Raw genomic sequence first — 25,176 nt, 5'->3', positions numbered from 1 at the left:
GAATACCTGTGTATTAGAGCCAGTGCCTGAAGTAATGATACTAATGATAATGATTTCTCAGAGTATTATTAGTTTCAGACTAAGGAGACTATTTAAAAGATAATTGCAAGCTTAATTTGAATATTAAATTGGTAATTAATTGGCTGGCTTTTTTGCTTAAAGGTAGGTTTTCTGTGGTGGACAGTTATACCAGGTGCCTCTTGCTGTCTGGCTACGGCAGTAACTTGCATTGTACCTTCTCGCTAATGCCATTATAAATAGGGTAACAGTGTTCTCTCTGTGGTGTTGCTCTGCTGTACCAGAAGAGCGTTTTAGGCAGGGTAGTTCTTCTTTAGTAAGATTATCTGCCCAGCACTTGTTCTCTGCTCACTAAATGGCATGAGAGCCTTTTACTCAGAATGACAACCAGAAAATGGGGTGTGTGTTCCAGCTATCTCCAGGTCCAGGGATGGACGTTCGAGAAAATGGCTTGCGTGGTAAAGTGCTGTTCCCTTGGGGTAAACATAATTAATTGATTAAAAGAAAACCTCTCTAACTTGTTAAAACAATAATGTAGGCCTTCATAAAGAAAAGAGTGATGGTGTCTCTTCTTCTGAGAGATGGTTAACTATTTTTAATGGTTTGTCATATTGTTTTAGACTTTTTTCTGTGGTTAATAAATTTATACAGGTATGTAGGTTTATTTTTATAAAAGATTTCTTCCCATTAGTACATGTAGGTGTACCTCATTATTTTTAACACATGCAAAATAACTATGTAAGAATGTACCATAGTTTTTTACTGATAGTTTTTAAAATTGTTTCCTATTTTTTTGTTTTTGTTATTATGGTAAGGCTATAATGAACATTCTTATTTATACGTCTTTACTTTCGATGGAATAATTTATTATAAAATAGTTTATTGTAAATGCATAAGTTAGAACCCTTGGCAATTTAGAAGTGATGGGGGTGTGGTGAGGGAGATGAAGAGCAGTGAGGGAATATGGATTTCCACATCTCGCACAGTTGGAATTCAAGGGATACTGGTTTACAATTGGTGTAAGAAATAAAGATTTGGGGCGCCTGGGTGGCACAGCGGTTAGGCGTCTGCCTTCGGCTCAGGGCGTGATCCCGGCGTTCTGGGATCAAGCCCCACATCAGGCTCCTCTGCTATGAGCCTGCTTCTTCCTCTCCCACTCCCCCTGCTTGTGTTCCCTCTCTTGCTGGCTCTATCTCTGTCGAATAAATAAAATCTTTAAAAAAAAAAAAAAGTTTATTGTAAGAGGGAATGGCAGGTCATAAAGTCTGTGCAATAGGATTTATTAATATCTTTTTTGTTTCTTTTTTTTTTGAAAGAGAGAGCGAGCGAATGAGTTGGGAGGGACGGAGGGAGAGAGAAAACCCCAAACAGACTCCACATCCAACGTGGGGCTCAATCTCATGATCCCAAAATCATAACCTGAGTGTAAACTAAGAGTCAGACGCCCAACTGACTGAGCCACCGAGGCCCCCGAGATCTGTTAGTATCTTGATGCCATTATTAGGGAATTTTTTTTTTTTGAGGATGAAGTTTTAAAATTTAGGAGGAAAACTTAAATGTTAAATCGTTGAGTAGGAAGATCATAGTAGTAAAAATGATAGAGGAGAGAGATGCTGTGGTTGGCAAGTTATATGCTTGAAGTCATCCTCTCTTTTCACATAATTTGTACTTAAGTTTTCAGATAAAGGATAATCAATTTACCTGGATGGTGCAGTTGCTTAAACGTCAGACTCTTGGTTTAAGCTCAGGTCCTGATCTCAGGGTTGAGGGATTGAGCTCCATGTCAGGCACTGCGCTCAGTGTGGAGCCTGGAGATTCTCTCTTTCTCTCTCTCTCCTCCTCTCCCTTGCCTACGTTGTCTCTCTCCCCATCTCTAAAATAGATAAAAAAATCTTTAAAAAGAAAAGGATAATCTGTTTACATAGTAGAAAAACTTAACTAAAATTTTAGTATTGTGAGATGTGGATATGTATCCTTTTTCTGGCTTTCATCCTTCTTTAGGAATTGGTAACAGTTATTAATCAAAGTCTGCATTTTTATAGTTGGTGTTTATAGAATGTGTTTTTATTATTTTTAGTCATGAATAATTAAGACTCATATCTGACAGCATTTTTTTTTTTTAAGATTTTATTTATTTATTTATTTGACAGAGATAGAGACAGCCGGCGAGAGAGGGAACACAAGCAGGGGGAGTGGGAGAGGAAGAAGCAGGCTCATAGCGGAGGAGCCCGATGTGGAGCTCGATCCCACAATGCTGGGATCACGCCCTGAGCCGAAGGCAGACGCCCAACCGCTGGGCCACCCAGGCGCCCCTGACAGCATTCTTATTAACTGAAAACTATTTCAGATTTTGATAGTGTTTGTATTAAGATGCTTATACTCTTTACTTATTGCTGCTGTAGTTCCATCTTGTACCATTTTTAATGTTTAAGAACTTTTTTAAGTTTAAAATTTTAAGGGGCGGGTAGGAGGATGGGTGCAATAGGTGAGGAGATTAAGGAGTGCACTTGTGATGAGCATCAGATGTTTTATGGAGGTGTTGACTCACTATATTGTGTACCTCAAACTAATATAACTCTATATGTTAACTAAATGGAATGGAAATAAAAACTGAAAAAAATTTTAAGCTTTTAATATTTATTTTCAGACCCAAACCTTTATTGTTCAAAGGAGATCACAGATACCCCTCATCTAATCCTGAAAGCCCAGTGGTGATTTTCTACTCTGAGATTGGTGATGAGGAATTTTATAATTTCCACCGCCAGCTTATATCAAAAAGCAATGCAGGCAAAATCAATTATGTATTCAGGCATTATATACTTGTAAGTATTGATTTATTTTAGAACTTCTATAAATGTTATTTTGCCCAGCATGACATAAGCACATAAACTAATAATATCCCCCCTTTATAAAGTTATTTGAACTACTTTTCATCATATCTGTTATTTGCACACAGGAGGTACTTTGCTTGCCTTTCTGAAGAAATATAAAACAACTATGCTTAAAAAATGGCTTAATAAAGTTTACATTGTATTTAAAAATGAACCATGTAAATTATATTTTCTAGATTTAATGTAATCAGCATATTGTGAAACTGATTTTTTTTTTTAGAACTGATTCTTGAATTCCATTCTTTCAGACCTTTTTTTTTCATTTTGCCATGTTTTCATTTGATGAAAAAGGGAGGATTGCTAGATATAAAAGCAAGCGAAATTGATTTAAAATTAGGTTTTTAAAATTTTTTGTAACATTTAGCATTTAAGACATATATATGTAAACATATCAGCCTTTAAAGTTTCTGTGTCATAATAAGCTCAGTAAAATTGAGTGGTAAGTCCATACAAGTAAAATAAAATTTTTAAATGAAAATTTTTATGAACTGAAACATATATTTTTTTTAATATCCGGTTTTTGGCAACTGCTCTCCTTCCGCCTGCTTTCCAGGCTTTATTGCTGTTATTGAAGATTAAAATATCTAAAGTGCCATCCTCGTTCAGGATGGTGGTAAGCCTGTGACAGTTGGTCAGCCCAAACCCTTCCTGAAGACATTTAAATTCAATTAAAAGTGAACACATAACACACATGGTCCCAACAAAATACTTCTAGGTTTGAAACCTCATCAGTTTTCAGACCTGCTATGTAGGTTCTGGAACTTCCTTTTCTCTTTGGTTTGGCTACTTTTGCCCTGTTAGCTGTCCCTTCATCTGGTTTTGCTTCTACTTGGAATTCCCATTCCCATACTTGTGGCAGGATACAAAATCTAAAGGAGGCTGGGATTCCTATGGAAGTTTACGTATATTTTGAGTGCATAATCCTAGGTGGTGGCTATGTGACATTAACATCGTCATATCCTGTTCACTGTGACATGTAAAGAACCAGATAGTAATGGTGGAATACTTACTCTGCTTGCAGAATCCCAGGAAGGAGCCTGTTTACCTCTCTGGCTATGGTGTGGAATTGGCAATTAAGAGCACTGAGTACAAGGCCAAGGATGATACCCAGGTGAAAGGTGAATTTATAAATTAAGACCAATGTGTTTTCTTTAAGTGAGTGAAAGGGAATTTGTTTCCTTAATGTAAAATAATAGATTTAGAAGTATGATGAACCTGTGTTTGAAATCTGGTTGTGTTACCTCTGAGTTTGGTGATATTAAGCGAATTCTGTAGGTCCTAAATTTTTCCTTTATAAGGTGCAGATAATGGTCTATGCCTCCTAAAGTATTTGTGAGGAGAAAATAAGATGTACAGGTAAAGAAGGTAGTACAATGTTTTTGCACAAAAAGTTCAGTAATTGTAGCTGTTATTATTGATGATATGTAGTTCACAGATAGCCATTGATTTGTGACCCAGTGTGAAATCTTAAAACTATTTTTTACTTAATGAACAGTTTGTGTTTTTTATTATTTTCCGCATTTGGAATAGTTTTGTTTTTTTTATGGATATAGTTCCTATTTTGCTATTCTAGAGTTTTGAATTCATTATTTCAACCGCAAGGTGGTATTTTTTTTTTTAAGATTTTATTTATTTGAGAGAGAGAGAGAATGAAAAAATGAGCAGAGGGAGGGGCAGAGGGAAAAGGAGAAGCAGACTCCCTGCCAAGCAGGGAGCCTGACATGGGGCTCGATCCCAGGATCCTGGGATCACGACCTGAGCCAAAGACAGATGCTTAATTGACTTAGCCAGCCAGGCGCCCTCAATCACAAGTTTTATGTGTAGTCTCTCTATTTCTTCCTTGTGAGCTCATTTTAAAGATAAAAATGATTGGTTTGAGTAAATGGAGGATAGTCTAGTACTTCATCATTCTGTTATCAATAATTATATTTAGGATTAAGTTGCCTAATTGCAAATTCTTCAGAATTTTGATACTGAAAAATCCACTGTTCATAATTTTAAAGGTGTTACTTTTGAGCTTTTTAACATATAAAATTTTCCAAAGTGTAAGGAAAGAATCCATTTTTACTTTATCCAGAACAGAAGATACCTTGAAAAACACATTTATTCTGTTTGTTTGTTTGTTTAAAAAAAACCTGCAAAATGTTCATTGAGGTATTTAATGTTTTAAATGGTATTAAAATTTCAGGTGCTTTTGCTTTACATTATTCAAATTTTATGAGGTAAATAACATTTTAATTTCCTTTCTAAACAATTAGACATGTATTTGCTTGTGCTTTTATAGGAACTGAGGTAAACACCACAGTGATTGGTGAAAATGATCCCATTGATGAAGTTCAGGGATTCCTCTTTGGAAAATTAAGGTATGGCATATTATTTTGGGAAATGCCCTTACTCTCTTAAAGCTCCAGGCTTCCTCCCATTATAAGCATCATCTTTCTCATTACTGTCTGAGTTACAGATCTCAGTAGTTCTTTCTATACGTAATCTGATATGAAGCAATTACCACTTCACCTACTGTGTAGTTTATGATTCTCCAGGCATTTGAAGCACATTATTATTAAATGATATTAAGATGGCCTGCCTATAGCTTTAGTTGATTTCCTTTTCTGGGCCTTGAAATTGATGACATAAAGTTACATTCCAGTTTTTGATTCACATAGTAGTAACATATAATTGTTTCACTCAATTTTTTCAAGAAAATAAAAAAATATTTTAAGTGAGAGAGGTCATAGCTATTTACTTAAGCTAAGCATAGCCTGAAACAATGCAAAAAAGGTACATTCAATTGAAATACATTAGACTTTCCTTCAGATTAAAAGATGTTTTCTTGAAGAAAAATTCATAGCCATTTTATGAAATTTTATAGAAATTTATAGCTGAAAATTCTTCTTAGCTGTTATTTTAAGTGTTGCAGTTATTTCTATTATGCCTTGAAAATTGTTTAGAGTCCTGAATTCTGCTTTATCTGGAAATCTTAATGAGGCCAGCTACAGTGAGGTTTTTTGGTTTTTGTGTTGGGCTTTTTTTTTTTTTTTGGTAGAGGAATGGATCATGAAGAAATATATATAGGCCCAGTTTCATGTATTTGAGCTTTAACATTTGGCCCAGTGAAATGACTTAATCAGACTAACAATTTAGCAGAGATGAGTCAGTTCATGTTGAATTTCTGTGCATAGGTTCAGTTTATCCTATGCATATGCATGTTTCTTTGTGTTTAACATTAGTTTGGGCCTCCTTAGTATGCAGTCAGATTCCATTTTTATTGAACCCAGGTTTCCAGAATCTCTTTTCATATTCATGTTTTTTATGTTTGCTTTTTGGATAGCATTATGATCTTATGTATTTAGAGCACAAAGCTAGTATGTAGACTATTGAAGACATTTCCTTTTGTGGACATTCAAAACAGTTATTTAGCTATCTAACATTTTCTGATATTTTTATCGTGAAGGTGAGTTTGTAGTAACTGATTGGAAATGAATTGGTTGGAGGGTGAAGAATCTGAGTAAATATTTTAGTTTCTGTATGTGGCATTCAAGAATTTTGAGTTTCTAGTATTTAAAAGAACAGAATTACTCTACCAGCCATCTGTTGTCTGATCTAAATGATATGTATCTGCGTCTGATAACTTCTGTTTTACTAGCTTTAAATAGAATGTACTGTATTTCAAGATAAAACTAAAGGAAACCCAATAATCTTGGTTACCTTAAGTTGTATTATTCATGTGATTAAAGGATTTATGAGCATGTAGCTGAAAGAAATCCATTTTGGGACTGGCAGCGATATATTTCCAGTTTTATTTTGAGAAACTAGAAAGATTCAGTAAAGTATATGGAAAATAATAGAACATACCCATGTACTTAACACCCAAAATTGATGGTTGTAATCATATTTGCTTTTCGGTTCCAAAGAACTATTTATCAAGTTTTTTCCCAACATATGCCTTCTTTTACTTAAAAGAAAGAAACAAACAAGGGTAAAACGCTACAGGTAGAGTTGGGGGTCCCCTTGGTCACCACTCTCAGTCCCGTCTCCTCTCCCTGACACAGAGAATCACTATTGTAGTGATTCATTTTTTTAATCTGTAAATTTTATGATTTTTAAAATAGTAATTTTCTATATTAGCTTATTTTTTTAATAAGATTTTATTTATTTATTTGATAGAACATGAGCAGGGGTTGGGGCAGAGGGAGAAGCAGACTCCCCACTAAGCAGGGAGCCCAATGCAGGGCTCAGATGCAGGGCTTAATCCCAGGACCCTGGAATCATTACCTGAGCTGAAGGCAGACACTTAACTGACTGAGCCACTCAGGCACCCCTATATTAGCTTATTTTTAAGAAAAATAATTATGCTTTAATATTTTTCATATACTGTAGGAATTTTCTTATTGCCAAGGGGAAAATCATGAAGATAAAATTGGAGCCAACTTCTAAGTGTGCTTTGAGAAAGCAAAGACACATTAATAAGACTGATTTTATGTTTCTTTCAGAGACCTGCACCCTGACCTGAAGGGGCAGTTGAAAGAACTCAGAAAACATCTTGTGGAAAGCACCAATGAAATGGCACCTTTAAAAGTTTGGCAATTGCAAGGTAATAAACATGTAGAGGAATCAACTCGCCTACTTTTTGACTAAATTTTATGGTATTAAAAAATGTAGAATTTGAAATTAATGTTGTTTATTGGCCAGATTCTGAGGGTACCACAGATTTTCAAGATAGAGTGATTAATTGTGATTAATCAGAAAAGAAAAGTCCTTTTGGAGACAGATACCACTATGCAGAAGTACATATAAAAATGAGTGCCAGATCTTTGTGTAAACAGATACATAAGTGTGTAATAGTACAAACATGTTTGTCTTAGTCTTTATGTTTCTTTATATATACATTTCTTGAACAGTGTATCTGTTGAATGTTAAAGACATATTGACATGGCAGGATATATTCTTCCTTTTCTGGTCCAGAGATGTAGTTATCACACGATTATTATTTAACATAATTTACTAAAGTCTTTTGCTATACTTCGTGGTATGTTATAAATTCAGAAAAAGGAAGTGAATAAAACCTGAAATTGGACTATGGGCACTCTCTGAAATGGTTGCATTCTCAGGCATTCTCAATTACCAAGAAAATTGTGAGAAAGAAGTGTGTTTTTTTCTTATTTCTCTTTGCATTAGATTAATGCACTTTAAATTGCATTTGACCTTGTTGCAGATCTCAGTTTCCAGACCGCTGCCCGAATCTTGGCTGCTCCTATTGAATTAGCTTTGGTAGTTATGAAGGATCTTAGTCAAAATTTTCCTACCAAAGCCAGGTAATTAAGAGTAAGGCTCTGACACATTCTTCTCTTTGACACATACCTAATTATCTTCATGTTTACATGCAAGATGAGGCAAGTAAAATATGAAAATGCTTAGAAAATTAAAGTTTTACTATCAGTACCATACTGCTAATGATACTGTCTTTTTGGGAAGGTGGCAGTTCCATATATCGTCTGGTTGGAGAGACCCATCTAGCTTGTGTCCTTGGCTCTGTCACTTGCTAGTTGCATGATGTTTGCAAATAAGTGACCTCTCTTTACCTCACTTCCTCAGCAGTAAAATGGAAATAATGATACCTACCTCTCAGGATTAGATGAGTTAACAAAATCTAATGTATGCAGATATAACTAATCTAGGGTCTGGCATGGACTATGTTTTTGTTCCTAAAGAGTTTCATATACATCATCTTATTCAAACTTGATGAGGAAAGTGAGTTCTAGAGGCTGACTTGCTCATGGTGACACAATAAGATTTTGAATACAGCTGATTTTTGATGTTGCTTTCAGTTGTATAATGGTCTTCCACATCTTCTAAATAAATGGTTTTAAAAGCCAAATTTTTAGAGGCTAATGACTTAAATGGTTGCCAGTGTTTTTCTTGAGTAACTGAACAAGGTGTTTTGACTTCTGATGTGAGATATTTTATAAAGAAGTTTGCTTATTTGATTAGTCTTGGAAAATATTTCTTAGACAGGACTTATAAATCATATAGTACATTCTCATTTAGCAGCATGCTTTTGAAGATACACATGTAGGATTACACCTCCGCTGAAAGTGTTCAAATAGGATGAGCAGTCTGTCACCTTAATTTAACATTAGCATTTAGCCTGTGAACAATAAAGTCATGTATAGGAATAGAGTTACATATATTTAACCTAAGATCTTGGGGATAACTGGACTTGCTTTAAAATGCTGCTGCTACTGCTACTTTTCTGTGGTGTCGTATCTTGTAATAATGAAAACATACGTACACCTGAATGGAGAAATGTATTTATTTGTGAAGGTGGAGGTTTTCTGTTTTGTTTTTTTTCCATTTAGTTTCTTGTAATGTATTGAGCAATGTGTTGTTTCATATGTAAATACAGGGAAATTGAAGACATTTATATCAAATGTTAAACTAAACACTAATAACATTTTTATTTTTTTAGAGCAATAACAAAAACAGCAGTGAGTTCAGAACTTAGAATCGAAGTGGAAGAGAATCAGAAGGTACTACCCAGTGGAAAATCATTATTTTCCTTTCTGTTTTGTATTGTATCTTTAAAGATGAGGAAATCTGAGTTACATCAATGACATTTAACAGTTTTACTCTCCTTTTAGTAAAGATGGTGGTGTTTTATTTCTCTAATCTTTTTTTGTATTTTTAATTTTTAATGAAAGTTGAATATGAATATAATCCAAACATCGGTGCCTGGGTGGCTCAGTTGGTTAGGTGTCTGACTTGATTTTGGCTCAGGTCATGATTTAGGGGTCCTGGGATCAAGCCCCATGTCGGGCTCCGTGCTCAGTGTGGAGTCTACTTGTCCCTCTTCCTCTGCTCTTCTCCCCACTCTTGCTCGCTTGTGCATGTGCTCTCTGTCTCTCTCAATTAAATAAATAAAATCTTAAAAAAAAAAATCAGATAGTGCCACCACTTTGTTTAGATAAACAGCATCCTCCTAACATGACTTACTCCCTGTTTTGTCCCCCTTACCAGAAGTATCTGCTTTCAACACTTAGCTAATTGTTTTGATATTTGTCCCCAGATTTCTAGCAAGTTTGAATTGGTACGGTGTTTTCCAGTTTAGAACCTTATGTCTTGGCCTCCATTACAAGGATGAAGTTTAACTTTCTTTCACCGCCCCTCACCCCCATGTCTGCCATCACTCCATATTGGTGCTTCCTGTCTCTCTAATTTCTCTGTGTATTTATGTTGCGATTTTATCAATTTTCGTTCTGTTCCACTGTGGTCTGGTGGTTCTCTATGTCTAGGGCATACCAGTTATCCTGAAACCTTGCTTTAATCTCTTTTATTGGCTCTCCTGTTCTTGGATTCCAGGGCTGCTTTGTTTTTTGGTTTACTCCCTTATTTTGGTGCAGCATATTATTCTTCATGAGAAAAGTTGCATGCGAGGTGAATTTCAGACTCTGAGAAATCAATTTCCCATTTCCGTTTTTTTTTTTTTTTTTAAGATTAATTTATTTGAGAGAACACAAGCGGGGAGGAGGGCAGAGGGAGAGGGAGAAGCAGTCTCCCCACTGTGCATGGAGCCCGATGTGGGGCTGGATACCAGGACCCTGGGATCATGACCTGAGCCAAAGGCAGAAGCTTAACTGACTGACCCACGCAGGCACCTGTCCAGTTCTCTTTTTATTAATATCTTCTCTGGGTATAGAATTCTGAATTGGAAGTCATTTAGAAGTTTTGTTACCAGACCAAAGTGGGTCTGGTCCTTGGTGAGTTATAGACAGAGACCATACCAGGTGGAGTTGCCTCCAGAGATCATCTTTATTTGTATAGATAGGGAGATCATGGGGAATAATTTCCAAAGCCATGACTGTTCCAATAGGGGTAAGCTGGCTCCTTTTATTAGGATTTGGGATGAATATTCCCCAAAACCGGGGACTTTAACATTGCAATGAAGCTGAGGAGGTGGAGCACTTTCTGATTCATCTGCAGGGGTATCATCCCTCATCCTCAAATGTTTCTTTTACTGTTCCAGCAATTTGTTAGTTTCAAAAAGATGAAATTGACAGAACCTTTTAGGAGTTTCCTGAGTTCCGTAGGTCATTCCTGAGTTCAGGGGGTCAAGGGTGACAGTTTGAAGGCATTGCTTCTTGGAATTTTGATTTCTATTGTGAATATGAGAAATTTGAACCCTTGGTATGAGATCTGCTTTACTTCCAGCAATCATTCAGGATCTTTTCTTTGGCCCTTTTATCTGAAATTTCACAGTGCTGTGCCTTTTAAGAAAATCTGTGTTCTATTGGGTGGTTGGTGGCCCCTCCAAATCTGGAAAATAATTTCCCTTAGCTTTGGGAAATTTGCTTGAGTTACTTCTTTGCCTCATTCACTCTGGTTTCTCTCTTTTATTTTCCTGGAATTCTTCATTTTTTTATAATAATTTTTTATTATATTAGTCACCATACAGTACATTCCTAGTTTTTGATGTAGTGTTCCATGATTCATTACTTGCATATAACACCCAGTGCACCATGCAATATCTGCCCTCCTTAATACCCGTCACTGGCCTATCCCAGTTCCCTAACCTCCTCCCCTCTGAAGCCCTCAGTTTGTTTCCCAGAGTCCATAGACTCTCGTGGTTCTTTCCCCCTTCTGTTTACTCCCCCTTCATTCTTCCCTTCCTTCTACCAATCTCCCTGCTATTTCTTATGTTCCATAAATGAGTGAAACCATATGATAATTGTCTTTCTCTGTTTGACATATTTCACTTAGCATAATCTCCTCCAGTCCTGCCCATGTTGCTACAAATGCTGGGTAATCCTTCTTTCTGATGGCTAATATTCCACTGTATATATGGACCACATCTTCTTAATCCAGTCATCTGTTGAAGGGCATCTCGGCTCCTTCCACAATTCAGCCATTGTGGACAGAGCTGCTATGAGCATTGGGGTGCATATGGCCCTTCTCTTCACTACGTCTGTATTTTCGGGGTAAATACCCAGTAGTGCAATTGCCGGATCATAGGGTAGCTCAGTTTTTAACTTCTTAAGGGACTCCATGCTATTTTCCAAAGTGGCTGTACCAACTTACATTCCCACCAACAATGTAGGAGGGATTCCCTTTCTCCACATCCTCTCCAACATTTGTTGTTTCCTGCCTTGTCCATTTTTGCCATTCTAACTGGCGTAAGGTGGTATCTCAAGGTGGTTTTGATTTGAATTTCCCTGATGGCTAATGATTTTGAACATTTTTTCATGTGTCTGTTAGCCATTTGTAGGTCTTCATTGGAAAAGTGTGTTCATATCTTCTGCCCATTTTTTGATTTATTTGTTTCTCGCGTATTGAGTTTGAGAAGTTCTTTGTAGATCTTGGATACCAGTCTTTTATCTACAGTGTCATTTGCAAATATCTTTTCCCATTCCGTGGGCTGCCTCATAGTTTTTTTTTTTTTTTTTTGTTTACTGTTTTCTTGGCTGTGCAGAAGCTTTTTATCTTGATGAATCACCTAGAAGTTCATTTTTTCTTTTGTTTCTCTTGCCTTTAGAGATATGTCATGAAAAAAGTTGCTGCGGCCGATGTCAAAGAGGTTGCAGCCTATGTTCTCCTCTAGGATTCTGATGGATTCCTGTCTCTCATCGAGGTCTTTCATCCATTTGGAGTTTATCTTTGTGTATGGTGTGAGAGAGTAGTCACATTTCATTCTTTTGCATATAGCTGTCCAATTTTCCCAGCTCCATTTATTGAAGAGACTGTCTTGTTTCCACTGGATTTTTTTCCTGCTTTATCAACGATTAATTGCCCAAAGAGCCAAGGGTCCATTTCTGGGTTCTCTAATCTGTTCCATTAGTCTATGTGTCTGTTTTTGTGCCAGTACCATGCTCTTTTTGTGATCACAGCTTTGTCGTATAGCTTGAAATCCAGCAGTGTGATGCCCCCAGCTTTGTTTTTCCTTATCAACAATTTCTTGGCGATTTGTGGCCTTTCCTGGTTCCACACAAATTTAAGGGCTGTTTGTTTCAGTTCTTCGAAAAATGTCATTGGTGTTTTGATCGGGATGGCATTGAAAGTGTAGATTGCTCTGGGTAGCATAGACATTTTACCTATGTTTATTCTTCCGATCCATGAGCATGGAATATTTTTCCATCTTTTTGTGTCTTCTTCAATGTCTTTCAAGAGTGATTTGTAGTTTCTAGAATATAGATCCTTTACGTCTCTGGTTAAGTTAATTCTTAGATAACATATAATTTTTGGTGCTATTGTAAATGGAATGGGTTCCCAAATTTCTCTTTCTTCAGTCTCATTGTTCGTGTATAGAAATGCAACTGATTTCTGAGCATTGACTTTGTATCCCGCCACATTACTGAATTGCTCTATAAGTTCTAGTAGTTCGGGGGTGGAGTCTTTTGGGTTTTCCATATAGAGTATCATGTCAGCTGCGAAGAGAGACAGTTCAACTTCTTCTTTGCCAATTTGGATACCTTTTATCCCTTTCTGTTGTCTGATTGCTGTTGCAAGAACTTCTAGTACTATGTTGAATAAAAATGGGGAGAGTGGGCATCCTTGTGGTGTTCCTGATCTTAAGGGAAAGGCTTCCAGCTTTTCCCCATTGAGAATGATATTTGCTGTAGGCTTTTCATAGATGGTTTTTATGAGATTGAGGAATGTACCCTCTATCCCTACACTCTGAAGGGTTTTAACCAGGAAAGGATGCTGTAGTTTGTCAAATGCTTTTTCTGCATCTATTGAGAGCATCATATGATTCTTGGCTTTTTTCAGTGTGATATAATCTATCACACTGATCGATTTGCGAATGTTGAACCACTGTTGCATCGCAGGGATGAATCCCACTTGGTCTTAATGGATAATCCTTTCAATGTACTTTTGGATTGTATTAGTTAGGATCTTGTTGAGAATTTTGGCGTCCATATTCATCAGGGAAATCGGTCTGTAATTCTCCTTTTTGAGGGGGTCTTTGCCTGGTTTGGGGATCAAGATAATACTGGCCTCATAGAATGAGTTTGGTAGTTTTCCTTCTGTTTCTATTTTTGGAAACAGCTTCAGGAGAATAGGTATTCTTTCTTCTTTGAATGTTTGGTAGAATTCCCTGGGGAATCCGTAGGCCCTGGACTCTTGTTTTTCGGGAGGTTTTTGATCACTGCTTCAATCTCATCATGATTAATCGGTCTGTTTAAATAATCAGTTTCTTCCTGTTTCAGTCTTGGTAGTTCATAGGTTTCCAGGAAGGCATCCATTTCTTCCAGGTTGTTTAATTTATTGGCATAAAGCTGTTGATAAAAGTTTCTAATGATCCTTCCTATTGCATTGGTGTTGGTCGTGATCTCTCCCCTTTCATTCTTAATTTTATAAATTGGGGCCCTTTCTCTATTCTTTTGAATAAGTCTGGCCAGTGGCTTATCGATCTTATTTATTCTTTCAAAGAACCAGCTTCTAGTTCTGTTGATCTGCTCTACTGTGCTCCTGGTTTCTAATTCATTGATTTCTGCTCTAATCTTGATCAGCTGCTTTCTCATGCATGGGTTAGGGCTGTTCTTCTGTTCCAGCTCCAGCTTCTTGAGGTGAGAATGTAAAAACTGCGTTTTAGATTTTTCTATTCTTTTGAGTGAGGCTTGGATGGCTATGTATTTCCTCCTTAGGACTGCCTTTGCAGTGTCCCATAGGTTTTGGACCATTGTGTTTTCATTCTCATTGGTCTCCATAAATTGTTTAAAATGATTTTTAATTTCCTGGTTTACCCAATCATTCTTGAGCAGGATGGTTCTTAGTTTCCATGTGTTTGAGCTTCTTCCAAATTTTTCCTTGTGGTTGAGTTCCAGGTTCAAAGCGTTGTGGTCTGAGAATATGCATGGTATAATTTCAGTCTTTTGGTATCGGTTGATACCTGTTTTGTGACCCAGTTTATGGTCTATTCTGGAGAATGTTCCATGTGCAATTGAAAAGAATGAGTATTCTGTTGTTCTGGGGTGTAGTGTTCTGTATATATCTATGAGGTCCATGTGGTCTAGTATGTCATTGAAAGCTCTTGTTTCTTTGTTGATTTTCTGCTTAGGTGATCTGTCTATTTCTGAGAGCGGAGTGTTGAGGCCCCCTACTATTAATGTATTATTATATATATGTCTCTTTATTCTGGTTAAGAGCTATTCCCCTGTTGGGGGCATAGATATTTATAATTGTCATATCCACTTGTTGGATACGTCCTTTAAGAATAATATAGTGTCCTTCTGTATCTCTAACAACAGTCTTTAGTTTAAAATCTGATCTGTCTGATATGAGAATTACTACCCCAGCTTTCTTTTGAGGTCCGTTGGCATGGAAAATTGTTCTCCATCCCTTCACTTTCATTCTGGATGTATGTTTAGGTTCAGAATGAGTCTCTTGTAGGGGCGCCTGGGTGGCACAGCGGTTAAGCGTCTGCCTTCGGCTCAGGGCGTGATCCCGGCATTATGGGATCGAGCCCCACATCAGGCTCCTCCGCTATGAGCCTGCTTTTTCCTCTCCCACTCCCCCTGCTTGTGTTCCCTCTCTCACTGGCTGTCTCTATCACTGTCAAATAAATAAATAAAATCTTTAAAAAAAAAAAAAAAAGAATGAGTCTCTTGTAGACAGCAAATGGATGGGTCATGTCTTTTTATCCAATCTGCAACCCTGTGGCATTATGGGAGCATTTAGGCCATTGACATTGAGAGTGGTTATTGAGAGATATGATTTTAATGATGTCCTCTTGCCTGTGAAGTCTTTGTTTCTATAGATTGTAAATTTCTGTTCTGTATCACTCTTGGGGCCTTTTTACTTTTATAGAACCCCCCTTAACATCTCATGTAGGGCTGGTTTGGTGGTAACAAATGCTGTCAGTTTCTGCTGATCCTGGAAGGTCCTTATCTCTCCATCAATTCTGAATGACAGCCTTGCTGGATAAAGGATCTTTGGCTGCATGTTCTTCTCAGATAGAGCTTTGAAAATACGCCTCCAACCCTTCCTAGCCTTCCAGGTCTCTGTAGACAGGTCTGACGTTATTCTGATATTTTTACCTCTGTATGTAAGGATTTTCTTCCCACTGGCCACTTTCAATACTGTATCCTTGGATCTATATTTGCGAATTGCACTATGATGTGACGTGGTGTAGGTCTGTCGTCATTGACCTTGGGAGGGGTCCTGTCTGTCTCTTGGACACGAATGCTTGTATCCTTTGCTTGTATCCTTTGCCAGATTAGCGAAGTTCTCAGCTACAATTTGTTCAAATATCTCTTCTAGACCTCTCTCTTTCTCCTTCGCCTTGGGGATGCCGATGATTCTGACACTGGAACGTTTCTTTGAGTCAGTAATCCTCCGTAATCTACATTCTTGAGATTGGATTTTTCTGAGCCAAGTTTCTGTGTTAACTTTCTCTTCTACCATCCCATCCTCAATTCACTAATTTGTTCTTCTGACTCATTTACCCTGGCCATTAGAGCATTACTTTAGACTGTAGTTGATTCATAGTATTTTTAATTTCTGCCAGATTCGCTCTCATTTCCACCCTTAGAGATTCTATATTCTCGTTAATATTTTCGTTAATATTTTTTTCAAGCCTACACATCATCTAGACCATCGTTACTCTGAACTCCATTTCTGACAATTTAGTTATATCCATATCTATTATTTCTGTGGCAGAGGCCACAGTCTCTGTCTCCTTTTTTTGCTGAGGGTTTGTCTTCCTTGTCATTCTGATGAGGAGCGGTTGCGGGGTTGCACAGAGCCCAAATTATTGACCAGGACCCAGGCAGTGTGCACTTGTTTTATCGGGACCTTTGGTATGTGGGCTTCCTGATTTTTCAGCCTGCCTTCTAGGGGAGGGGCCTGCCACGCTGATACTCAGGCAACCCTGTTTGGGTAGAGTTGTCCTGTCCCCTGCGAGGGGGGATGGGAATTGGCACAATGTGAGCCGGTATTTCCGGGCTTTTGTTCTCTGGTGGCTTTCCCCGGTGGTTTCCTGTTGGTCTTCTGAGAGTCAGAGCAGCAGTGGCTGAATCCTCGCCTCTGTCTCAGAACAGAGAGATCACAGTCCACTTTCCACTGAGCTCTCTTGGCCTCTTTAACTCTGTTTCTTTCAGTGCTAACAAAAACCCTGCAGCGTCCCGGGTTGTCTTCCAGCCCTCACTTACAGGGCCAGTACATCTCTGTCCTTTGTGCTTTTAACACCGCCAGTTGCCCCCGGTTCCCACGCGCGGTCCTGATCTCCCTGTTTCAGTGTGGTTCCCGCGCGCTCTGGAGCGCAAGTTTTCAGTCTGGTTGCGCACGTGCTCCCGAGCTCTCAGTTTCAGCCTAGTTCGAGTGTGCGCTCCGGTGCTCCGGTTATCAGTCTGGATGCTCGCCTGCTCCCGAGCTCCCGCTTTTATTCTGGTTCCAGTGAGCGCTTTGGAGCTCTCCTTTTCAGACTGGTCGCATGTGCGTTCCCAGGCTCTCGGTCTCAGTCTGTTTTCTCACGGGTGTCGGTCCGCAAGTCTGGCCCGCTCCCCAGTGCAGGTGGCTACCGCTTCCCGGCGCCCAAACACGGCAGCTCCCTCCCCCTTCCGTTATATCTGTGCGCGGTTTCACGGCTCCCCGCTTCGTACCTCAATACTCAGCGCTGGAGATGTTCATTTGTAGAGATCCAGATGTATCTTCCTGTGTCTCAGGCTGATTCCGTGGGTGTTCAGGATGATCTGGTACCTATCCAGCTTGACTCAGGGGAGCAGCTGAAAAAGGGGTCACCTACTCCTCCGCTGTCTTTTCTCCCTCCAAAATCTGGAATTCTTCATTTTTAAGTTATTTCATTGCCTCGACTAGTTTGTCCTAATTAAAAAATACATTTTATTTCCTGTTTTCCAGTTCTTTTATGCTTTATTTTAAAACTTTCTGGGAAAGATTTTCAACTCCTTTGTTGATATTTTTCCTTTAGTTTTCAAATCTTTAATTTCTAAGGGTTCTTGTTCTTAGATTCTTCTTTTTATGGTGTTCTTATATTTTTCTGACGCTAGCAGTGGTGCATGTGTATGTTTTCTTCTCTCTTGCACCATCTGTTTTAAGTTGACTTTCTTTTTGTTTTGGCCTCTTGTCTTTAATGTTGAAGGCTTTCCTTACACGTTCTGCTTATATTGAAGAGAGTGAGGCAGTAAAGAACTGATGGGAAGCCTTAAGGATGAGGCTTTTTGATGGTAAGCTCTCCTGGTATGGCCTTTTCCTTGTTCACCCCAGTGTCAGTATCCTGGTACCTTTCCTCTTGAGCTATTCAGTCTCCAGAAAAGGATCTTCTGATCTTCTGCCTGGAGGGTAAAGTCTGGCTGCCTGAGTGGTAGAAGCCCAGTAGGAAGAACATTCGGGAACTTCCACTCAGTCCGCAGTATGGGGTCCCTGCCCTCAGTTGTGCTTCATTTCCCAAAGTTCCCAGGTTCTGTCTTTCACTCTTTGCAGGGAATGAGCCTCCATTTTTCTGGAGTAGAGGGAGTCATGACAGCAGTCACCTTACTGTGTGAAATCAGGGCAGTCTGAGGGCTCTTATCTTTACAGCACGCTTTTTTTAGCCTAGTTATTACCCCTTCATACATGTGTTCTTTGTACTGTCAATTCTTGAGCCTTTTGAGGAGGTCCACAGGATGACTTGTGGTTTCTGTTGGCTTTTCCCACTTTTGGCCTGGCATACAACTTTCTTGGGATTGCTAAGACAGTTGGTACTCATGCATCTCCTTTCCACCTTCCAGAATTAATTGTCCTTTTTCTTTTTTGTCCTCTTTGTTGTGGATTTATAACTTTAAAAGTCCCTTTTTAAAAAACTAATATTTCAAGAGAGTTTCAGGACGGAAAAAAAGAAATGCTTATGCTCAGTCTACTATCTTTACCCCAGATTTTTTAAACCTTTACGTATGAGATATTAATTAAATAGATCTGAGGAATAAGTAAACCAAATTTATCTAAAATATTTACTAAGTTGAAGAAACCTTATTAACAGTTTTTATTTACCTCATTTTTGATGTCCAGAATAACAGTACCAATATTATCTAATTTTTAGGGCTACTTTCCCCTGCAAGAGAACAAAATATTAAATTATATAGACTGTAGTACTTCCTTGATTCTTTGGGGTTTTTTAAAATTAAGTATTTTGTTAAAGTATAAAATACAAAAGTATACAACACTTGCAAAAATGTGCACAAACCCACAATCTTTAGTGTGATCAATTTTCACAAAGTGAACTTTGCTCTGTTACCAGCACCCAGATCTTGAAGTAGATATGAGTCGTGTTTAGCAGCTCAGAGTCACTGTTTCTTATAGTCATAGGGTGTACAGCTTGGGTGTGAGTGGACATGGAGTTTTTCTTTCCCATGTAAGAAATTCCTATTCTGAATTGATGCAACTCTCCATTTTCCCTTATTTTACTTGCAGTTTAATACTTGCAGGGCAAAGAAGCAAAAGGTGTGGCCTCCTCATTATTTTATGCTTTACCCATGCAATACTGGGCCTTAAAGTTTACTTCTATTAGTCTGCTGACTACTGGGAAATGAAGGGAGCTCAACAGTCCCTGTCCTCCTTTTCCCCGCCCTGTGAGAACTAAGGGCTTAAGTTCTGTCCCTAATATCTGAGTAGTTTTTTCCCTTTGCTGTGTGGATTAGCTCCCTGTGGTATGGAATATGAATAGTAGTCCCAGTTTCCTTGGAAGGAAAGAGTAATTAAACGGAAAGAATAGAAGTCAATAGAAGCTACAGCATGGCATCCAAGCAGTGTGTCTGATGGGTCAGGCAGGTCTGAAGGGCTGCAGGGACTGCACAGTCACCTGTGTGTCAGGGAGCCACTGTCTTAGGGAGCAGCAGTTGAAGGGCCCCATGGAGATCAGGTCTTGGACAGTTAGGTTGCATGTGGCTACTGTCTTCAGGGCAGCAACTCAGTTTCTTAGTGTGCATTAGTTTGAAGTGTTTAAGGGAGGTGTGGGGTTTTGAAACCCTTTTAGATTAGATCCCTGGAGTTCATCAGGAAGGCCCAGCTGTTAGTGACTGCTGTCGCCACCTTGGTTGGCATCACAAATAGGAAGTAGTAATAGAAGTCCTCTTACATGAAAAGTGACCCTCAGCACTTGGCTTATTTAACCAATCTCCCTCTTCCTCCTTCCCCCGACATTATAGGAAACAGTTGTATTAATTGTAGTTGGAAGGAAGAAGGGAGGAGTCATGTATTTCACATGAACTAGCAGTTTCATTGCAATGCAGTAAATGATAATAGTCTGTGGGAGTACATAAAAGGAAATCTTAACCCAGCCTTAGGGTTTCCTGTAATAAATAAGAGGATGCAACATTTGTACATATACTAAAGTCAGAAACATGGAAATTTTTGTTAAACGTTCTCTTCCTGCTCCTTAACAATTTTTTAAAAATATTTTAGTATTTCAAGGGAACTTTAGGATTACAGCCTGGAGATTGCGCGCTCTTCATCAATGGACTTCATATTGATTTAGATACACAGGATATATTCAGGTATGGATAATATTTTTTATTCTCTGAAAAGGTTTTATAATGTTAGCTCCTTATAGCATGTTCAGATTGTTTTTCCTACTTGACATGGCACATTGCAAAGCCTGTTGGCTTACCAGGTGCAGTGAGTAGTGAGTCCTGAGTCCTGGGTGGATGACTGGGATGGACACGATAATAATGTCATTTGTTATCATAATGTACATTCAAGGCCTTGGACATTGAAGGCCTTAGTGTCTTTTGAGGATGCCCTTTTTTAGAGCTATAGTTTTCCTCTTATCCATAAAAAAAGAGTGTGAGTGGGTTCTTTGACTTCTGGAAATAGTGTAAAGTAGGTTTATTCAAAATACTGCCTCTGCCTCCCATATCTCAGAAGGTGTTCCATTTTACATACATTATTTGAATATCTAGGGGCACCTGGGTGCCATAGTCTGTTAAGTGGCTGACTGATGGTTTTAGCTCAGGTCATGATCTCAGAGTTGTAATCTCATGACATTGAGCCCCACGTGGAGTCTGCTTGAGTTTCTCTTTCCCTCTCCCTTTGTCCCTCCCGTGCTCTCTCTCTCTTTTCTTTTTCAAATGGATAAATAAATCTTAAAAAAAAAAAAAGAATATCTACCTTTTTGTGTTGCTAAAATGGGGTTCAGGGCTAACTTGCTCTAAATTGGCCTTATGAATTTTGAGGCGGGGGGTGGATAGTTTGGTAGAATTCAGATTTTGTCCTTGGAATTGAGATTGACACAGTTGACACTGTGGCTTCATAATAGTAAAAACAAAAGCTATGGCTAGTGCTTCAGAAGAACCAGTTCCCACAATAATATTTTTCACATTAATTATTTTAATTGAGCTTTTATGTCCTCCTCCTGCTTTTCAGAGCCAGTAAAAAGTTAGTAAAATGGATGTGGACGCTTTAAAAAGATTGTATTTTTTTAAAGTAAAAAATATACACCTATGTCTTTAATTTTTCAGAGTTTACAGATTGAGTACTTGGCTTATTTAAACAGTTTTAAGTGTTAGACAAAATAAAAGAACTAAGAAAAGTGAAGTCTTCATCCTGGCTTCTTATTTCTTCTTCCTTCCCATCTTTTCTACCTTCCCTAGCAAACCTTTATGTTGGGTATAAATTCCTCCAGACCTTTTACTGTGGTTGTATATGTGTGCACCTTGTAAATTGACACTGATGTTGTAACTTATGTTAAATCTATATAATGTAGTTATTTTTTAAAATAAATTTTTAGTTATGAGATAATTGTAGATTTATATAGAAATAATACAGAGAAGTTACCATCATTTTTTTTTTTTAAACATGTAGTATAAAATTCAGGTGACGATTATTTCATCCTCAAATTGTGTGTTTATATTTAGAGGTAATTTTATACCTGATAGATATGTTGGTAAGTATAAATAAGAAGCAAGTCCTACCTACTTCGTTCTGTATATTTTGACAAGATGAAGCAAAGGGAAGAGCTCCCTTTTTTGATTTCTTGGCTAGTTTGAACAGGGCATTGAGTTTGAACTGATAAATTTTTTCATGGTGAGGGTTTGTTTGTTTGTTTGTTTTTTTAACTTTTTCTACTAAATACCCCCCCCCCCCCCCCAGTCTGTTTGATGTTTTGAGGAATGAAGCTCGGGTAATGGAGGGTCTGCACAGATTGGGAATAGAAGGCCTTTCGCTGCATAATGTTTTGAAACTGAACATCCAGCCCTCTGAGGCCGACTATGCTGTCGACATCCGGAGTCCTGCTATTTCAGTAGGTATTCTGGAGTGTCCTGGGGGCATTCTGGCCAGGCATTTTATTATGGTTTTCTCATTTGTGTTTCGTGAGAGGTAGGTTACTTCTGCCATCTCTTATATTGGCATCATACAGTGATTTACAACAGCTGCTTATTTGGGACTCTGTATATATAATAAAGTAGTCCCTTAAATCCTCCAAAAAGTTGAATTATTATGTTTAATGTGATTAAGACAGTGATTTTTCCAGTTTTGTATCCCCCTAGGATTCGGCTGAGTATCTCTTGGGAAAAAGAATGCTAAGTTTGTATTTTCTCAGTTGCATACAAGTTCTGTGTGATTTTTTTTTTTTCGCCAATATCCTTCTTTAAAAGAACTTTGATTATTTTGTATGTGAAGAATTTATATAGATTAATATCTGCTCTATTGGTGTCTCTGAGCCTCTGTCTCCTTGTGTGGTCAAAGGAAGAATGTTGTTACAGGTGTGCCTGGCACACCCTTGACCCTCCTGTCCTTTTTTCTTGGTTTCTGTACTGCATTTATTGTGGGGAATTTTTTTCAAAAGAAATTATGTAGAATGTAGATGATCATTACTTGAGTTCTCCCTAGGTAATGTAGTTTTTATTTTGATGAATATTGTTACATCATTTGTTTTCTTGTTAAAAACATTTTTAATTACAAAGAGTAAAGAGATTAATATAATTAATAACAGTATAGCCCATCACCATACTTAGTACGTGTTAACATTTAATCATTTTGTGTCAGATCTTGTTTTCTTGGAAGAAAACAATGTTTCTGTCCAAATCCTCTTTTACTTCCACCCCTTTCCTCGCTGCAGCTGATTGCTCTTTGTAAGTAGGTGTACATTCCTCCTGTCCCTTACTTTATTACTTTATTTCCTATTGTATGTTTTGAAAATTTGAAAAATGCCATAGCAGTGTCTTTCATCATTTTCCTTGTTACTCAGCAATTTTGTCAGGATTCACATAGTTTGACCCATATAGATCTATTTTATCCTATCATGTTTTATATTTTGCTTATTAAAAAAAGATCTTTTGTACAATTACAGTTTAAAAGTCAGGACATACAGAAGGGTATGTCATCATACCCATACCTCATCACCCGGCTGTCCAGTTTTTCTCCCTAGAAGTAACAGGCATTATCAATTACTTGTGTATCCTTTCAGAAATACTCTGTTTACACAAACAAGGTTATGTTCACATACTTTCCCACCTTGTCCTTTTTGTAGAAATGTTACATACTGTTTACTCACTGCTCGCTCCCTTTATGGAATTAAGTTGTATCCAGTTTTTTGCTGTCACAAGCAGTACTATACCCTTTTGTACCTCTCTCTCTGTGCATATATGTGAGAATTTATTTAGGATGGATACCTAGAACTAGAGTACTTCTCTAAAGTGACTGTTTCAGGCACCAGCATTGGGTGAGAGTTCCAATTGCTCTATTTCCTTGCCTATTCTTGGATATTGACAAACATTAAAATTTTTTCAATTTAATGAGTGTGAAATTTCGCTGTGGTTTTAGTTTCTAATTTAGTGAAGATTTGCATCTTTCCCTGTGTTAATTGGCCTGTTTAATTTCCTCTGTAAATTTCTTCATATCTGTGGCTTATTTTCATTTCTTATATGTTGCGGACCATTTTTTATTAATGTGTTAGATTTCTGTACATAGTCTTGATACTAGTCCTTTATTGGTTTTGTAGGTTGCAAATATCTTCTGTTCTGTGGCTTGTGTTTTAGTCATTCATTTTTCTACTAGATCTTTGTATTTTTGAAAATGGTTTTTCCCATGTGATTCTTCTTAAAATCATTTCAAGTCTTACTGTTATTTCTGGTGATTTCACTAATAGTGGCTCAAGTATATGCACCATGTTGTGCTGTTTTTTTCCTAGTGGATCAACAATTTGGAGGTTGACAGCAGATATAATTCATGGCCTTCTAGTCTGCAAGAGTTGCTTCGACCCACCTTTCCTGGTGTTATCCGGCAGATCAGGAAAAATTTGCATAACATGGTGAGTAAAACTACTTACTGTCTAGTGATGAGCTGTTTCTCCCTTGTCCTCTTCCCTACCTTTCAGCCATATTTAGACCATTCATTTCTCTCCTGTACTAATTGCTTCTCCCACCACTATGACCACTAAATATGTTCTTTTTCTACCTCCATATTCAAACTGAAGGGTTTTTAAATGTTTTGATCATGTGTAAGGCTGTGAGATGTCATAGTGGCAATACTGCCACCATCAGCTTGTAAAGAAATGTTCCTCATCCTTAACCTGAAAGTTTAGGCCATGTTGTTTTAGTTTTTTAAGATTTATTTATTTATTTTAGAGAGAGATTGAGCGAGAGAGCTTGCAAGCAAGAGTTGGGGGGGGGAGGAGTAGAGGGAGAAGGAGGGAGAGAGAATCTTAAGCAGACTCTGCACTGAGCATGGAGCCTGATGTGGGGCTTGATGGCATGACTCTGAGATCACAACTTGAGCCGAAACCAAGAAGTCAGACCTTTAGCCGACTGTGCAGCGCGGGCGCCCCTTATTTTAGTTTTAAGATAGTTTTACTCAGAAGATGAATATGCTGCTACTCTTTTCCTTTAATATCTTAATATCTAAAATTTAAATAAATCTTTCTGTGAGCTCCTACTTGTTAATTCCTTATTTCACTGCTTTAGAGAGGGAGAGGAGGAGGTTTCTTAGTTGGGTCTCTTTTTCCCTCTCATTTCTTTTTTTTTTTTTTTTTTTTTAAAGATTTTATTTATTTATGTGACAGAGAGACAGCCAGCGAGAGAGGGAACACAGCAGGGGGAGTGGGAGAGGAAGAAGCAGGCTCATAGCAGAGGAGCCCGATGTGGGACTCGATCCCGGTACGCCGGGATCATGCCCTGAGCCGAAGGCAGACGCTTTAACGACTGCGCTACCCAGGCGCCCCTTTCCCTCTCATTTCTTCCTCTTCCACCATTTGCTCTTAAAGAGATTGGGGGCAGGTCTCCTTCCCCAGAACTTGCAAGGGAGACTGTTCTCTGTACTTGTCTTACTCTTGAAACCACTTTTTTTC

General features: G+C 38.1%; 1 protein-coding gene across 3 annotated transcripts in view; it reads left to right on the top strand.

Annotated features, from left to right (window-relative positions):
* Positions 1-25,176, top strand: part of UGGT1 (UDP-glucose glycoprotein glucosyltransferase 1) — a 130,771-nt gene that overhangs the window by 26,847 nt on the left and 78,748 nt on the right. For all 3 annotated transcript variants that reach the window (XM_045777738.2, XM_045777737.2, XM_045777736.2), the window contains 9 exons: positions 2,666-2,840; positions 3,931-4,027; positions 5,194-5,272; positions 7,400-7,500; positions 8,122-8,221; positions 9,376-9,436; positions 20,295-20,386; positions 21,981-22,131; positions 24,022-24,141. In XM_045777738.2, coding sequence (XP_045633694.1) covers positions 2,666-2,840; positions 3,931-4,027; positions 5,194-5,272; positions 7,400-7,500; positions 8,122-8,221; positions 9,376-9,436; positions 20,295-20,386; positions 21,981-22,131; positions 24,022-24,141 — 976 coding nt within the window. The remainder of the gene's footprint in view (positions 1-2,665; positions 2,841-3,930; positions 4,028-5,193; positions 5,273-7,399; positions 7,501-8,121; positions 8,222-9,375; positions 9,437-20,294; positions 20,387-21,980; positions 22,132-24,021; positions 24,142-25,176) is intronic.

This window comes from Ursus americanus, chromosome 1 (genome assembly GCF_024610735.1).
Source record: "Ursus americanus isolate L20-20 chromosome 1, mUrsAme1.1.p, whole genome shotgun sequence".
Lineage (NCBI taxonomy): Eukaryota > Metazoa > Chordata > Mammalia > Carnivora > Ursidae > Ursus > Ursus americanus.
This window is presented reverse-complemented; position numbering and strand designations above follow the sequence as displayed.